The sequence below is a fragment of the Triticum dicoccoides genome, chromosome 1A (assembly GCF_002162155.2).
Source record: "Triticum dicoccoides isolate Atlit2015 ecotype Zavitan chromosome 1A, WEW_v2.0, whole genome shotgun sequence".
Taxonomy (NCBI): Eukaryota; Viridiplantae; Streptophyta; class Magnoliopsida; order Poales; family Poaceae; genus Triticum; species Triticum dicoccoides.
Genome location: NC_041380.1, coordinates 24,317,425 through 24,321,014, shown reverse-complemented (window position 1 = coordinate 24,321,014; position 3,590 = coordinate 24,317,425). Strand labels below are relative to the sequence as shown.

Sequence of the window (3,590 nt, the reverse complement as noted above, 5' to 3'; positions counted from 1 at the left end):
TGGGCACGAGCGCACGCACATGTAAATGGGCACGACCGTCAGCCCGCCACGTACGGCCGGGAGCTGAGTTAGGAGTACGTACGAGAAGCGCTGGAACCATCCACCCGGCGTCTCCCGCCAACGGCTACCGGAAGCAGCTTGGTGTAAAGCCCCATGCGCGTCTCCGGCCACGCGTCCAACACCTGTAAGCCGCGGATCACACCTGTCCCGCTTCTCGCTCCCTATATATTTTATCCCACTACACTCCAGATCAAATCACCCACAGGCCACAGCTAAGCTTCCATCCTTCCATCCAGCGACGTAGTGTACGTGCAAACAAGTTGGACGAAACCATCCAGCAATGGCGGGCGTGAGCCGGAGCATGGTGGCGCCGCTGCTGGTGCTGAACCTGGTGATGTACATCGTCGTCATCGGGCTCGCCAGCTGGAACCTCAACCACTTCATCAACGGCACCACCAACTACGCCGGCGTGGCCGGCAACGGCGCCACCTTCTACTTCCTCCTCTTCGCCATCCTCGCCGGCGTCGTGGGCGCCGCCTCCAAGCTCGCCGGCGTGCACCACGTCCGCACCTGGCGCGGGGACAGCCTCGCCACCAGCGCCTCCTCGGCCCTCGTCGCCTGGGCCATCACGGCGCTCGCCTTCGGCCTCGCGTGCAAGGAGATCCACGTCGGCGGGCACCGCGGCTGGCGCCTCCGGGTGCTCGAGGCCTTCATCATCATACTCGCCTTCACCCAGCTGCTCTACGTCATGGCGCTCCACGCCGGGCTCTTCGGCGGCCAGTTCGGTGGCGCAGGTGCGTACGGCGCGGAGCACCAGTACGGCGACCACCACCACAAGGGCATGGGCACCGCCGCCCCCGCAACCGCCAGGGTCTGACCGTCTTGAGCTTTAATTACTTATTTACTTTGCTTAATTTCGTGATGGGCGCAGATGAACAAGATGTATGTATGTATCTATCAATGTGTGTGTGTGTGTGTGTGTGTGTGTGTTGTGTGTTGTGTGTTGTGTGTTGTGTGTTGTGTGTGTGTGTGTTGTGTGAGTGCGATGTACGTAGCTAGCGTGTATGCATACATGGTGTTTGTGCATGTACTGCAGTTGTTTTTTCAAGGACTGTAGGTACACGTACTAGTTATGGTCCTGTTCAATTTCCATCTACGTAGTTTAATTTCCATCTACGTAATATCTACTCCCTGTGCATGTGCTGCCGTTGTCTTTGGAAAGACTGTACGTACATGTACTTCTGGTCCTGTTTAATTTCCAGCTAGTATCTACTCCCTCCGTTTCAAATCATTTCAGTACAGATGTAGTTCATATTGAAATATCCAAAACATCTTATAATTTTTGAGTTTAAGAGAATGTACTAATTCCAAAATTTTCAAATGTAACAAATATTTTTTGAAAATTCACGAACATTTTCTAAAATTGTGATATTTTTGAATTCACGAACATTTGAATCTGTGAGCATTTTTTAAATTTTGTATACATTTTCCAAATTTATGATATGTTTCGAATCCTCCTAGAGTTTTTGAATTCATGGACACTTTATTAATTAGTGAACATTTTTAAAGTTTGGGAACATTTATTCATATGTTGTACTTTTTTCGAATTTGTAACATCTTTGAAATTTTGTGAACATTTTTCAAATTCCCAATTGCTTCCAAATAAACCAGTTGAAATAAAATAGTGAAAAAAAATTGGAATTGCTTTTTTGCCGTGTGCTGGTTGGCTGGTTCGCCATGCTCCAGGCTAAGGCCGCTGGGGGATCCTCGTGAACGACGCTATGATTGTGCTACCAGCAGGCGATATATAGCGCAAAGTGCAGTACATCTCGATTTTTACTAGTGCGAGTTGTAGAGAGCAACTAATGAAAAACCGTTCGTTCAGGAGGCTGTCCAAAGGTCACTTGAGGTGGGCCGAAGCACGTCACACGACACGCTCACAGCCGTTGTCACGTGTCGCGTTTTGGGCGTTTTTTTAATTTTTATTATTTTTTTATTTTTTCACATGCATCTTCAGCTTTTAAATGTTTTTTGTTCAGATTTTTTGACTTTTTTTATTTTTCATCGGTTTTTCTTAGTTTTTGACAAACAAATTGAAAAAATAACTCTGCGAAAGAATGAGTTCTTTTTTCCTGCTGTGAGAAGCATGGGTTTGCTTCCGCGAGAGCCACTATCGTGCCTCTCGAAAACAGAAAAAAATGCTTTCTGTTTTTCCTTCCACGAGCTCGTAAACTAAAAAAAAGATATATTTTTTTTCTTCCGTGAGATGCTTCTTCCGTGCAACAAGTGCTTCTTCATTAGTGATTTCGTGAGTTGTATCTCTACATATGATTTGTGCTCCGCCTTAGTGGGCTGGCTCAATAAAGCGGCTTTGGGAAAATTCTACAAATCGTTACCGACCAGTTTTAGAACATTCTTTGTGATTTTTTTCTTTTCCTTTTTTATCTTTTTCTCATTTACATGTATACTTTTTTTAATACATGTACATTTTTCACATATATGAAGAACATATTCTTTATGCACATTCAGCATTTTTCAAATACATGATGTCTTTTTCAGAAACATGTTAGAATATATTTTTAATGATATGCATATGATTTCAAATACCCGTTGAATATTTTATGGAAAGGAGAACATATTTTTTGAAATTAGGCGATCATTTTTTTGAGTGTGTAAACATTTTTCAAATGTCATGAACACATTTTTGAAACTTGTGAACATTTTACTAAATGTCACGTTTCGAAAATTGTAAAAAAACCTTTTACAAATTATGTTAACATTTTTTAATTATTTAATTATTTAGTGGAAACAATATTTGTAAAATTTACAAAAAAATTAATTTACGTTGTATAAACATTTTTGAAAAATGGCTGAATACCTTTGAAATGTGACAAACAATTTTTTCATGTACAATCATAAAAAAATGCATGAACAAACTTTTTACACTGACTCAATATATTCAAAATTTGTTGTGAAGTTTTTATTAAATTGTAAGTTAATAAATTTTTAAATTTATGTATTTAGACTACTTTAAAATATATGCAAAATTAGAAAAAAGTAATAAACAAAGAAAGGAATGAACGAGAAGCAAGAAAGAAAGAACAAACGAACAAGCAAAGAACGAAGCTACTGGGCTGGTCCAATAGTAGTGACACCTCCTTCGGTCGCTGTGGGTGAGACAAAGCGATGCCAGGATATACATCAGTAACTAGTGAGTAGTGCAAGTATAATTCCCAGACTATTTCTGGCCTACTGCAAGACCTATCGTAGCCTCGCCTCTGACGCTGGGAGTCTTCAACCCGTTTAGCGGTTTTGGGAAGGTTCTATAGACGAGTTTCGACCAATGTTTGAATCTTCCATGTTGTTGTTTTTTTTCTGCGTTTCTTTTACCGGTTTTCTTTGTTTTTTCTCATTCTTTACCTGTTCTTTTTAAAATACACACCACCATTTTTAATACATGTTATATATTTTTTCTATACACAAGTAATGTTTTTATGCACCTTGCACATTCTTCATATACATGATGAATTATTTTTTGAATACATGTTGGACATTGTTTCCAAACAAATGTAAAATATTTTATTACATTA

The 3,590-nt window shown here is 41.0% G+C and overlaps 1 protein-coding gene across 1 annotated transcript; it reads left to right on the top strand.

The window, feature by feature from the left end:
- Positions 1-264: 264 nt before the first annotated feature.
- Positions 265-1,282, top strand: LOC119353273 (membrane protein PM19L-like). The gene has a single exon (XM_037619903.1). It carries the CDS (start codon positions 341-343, stop codon positions 875-877), a length of 537 nt encoding a protein of 178 aa, XP_037475800.1. The 5' UTR covers positions 265-340; the 3' UTR covers positions 878-1,282.
- Positions 1,283-3,590: the final 2,308 nt, after the last annotated feature.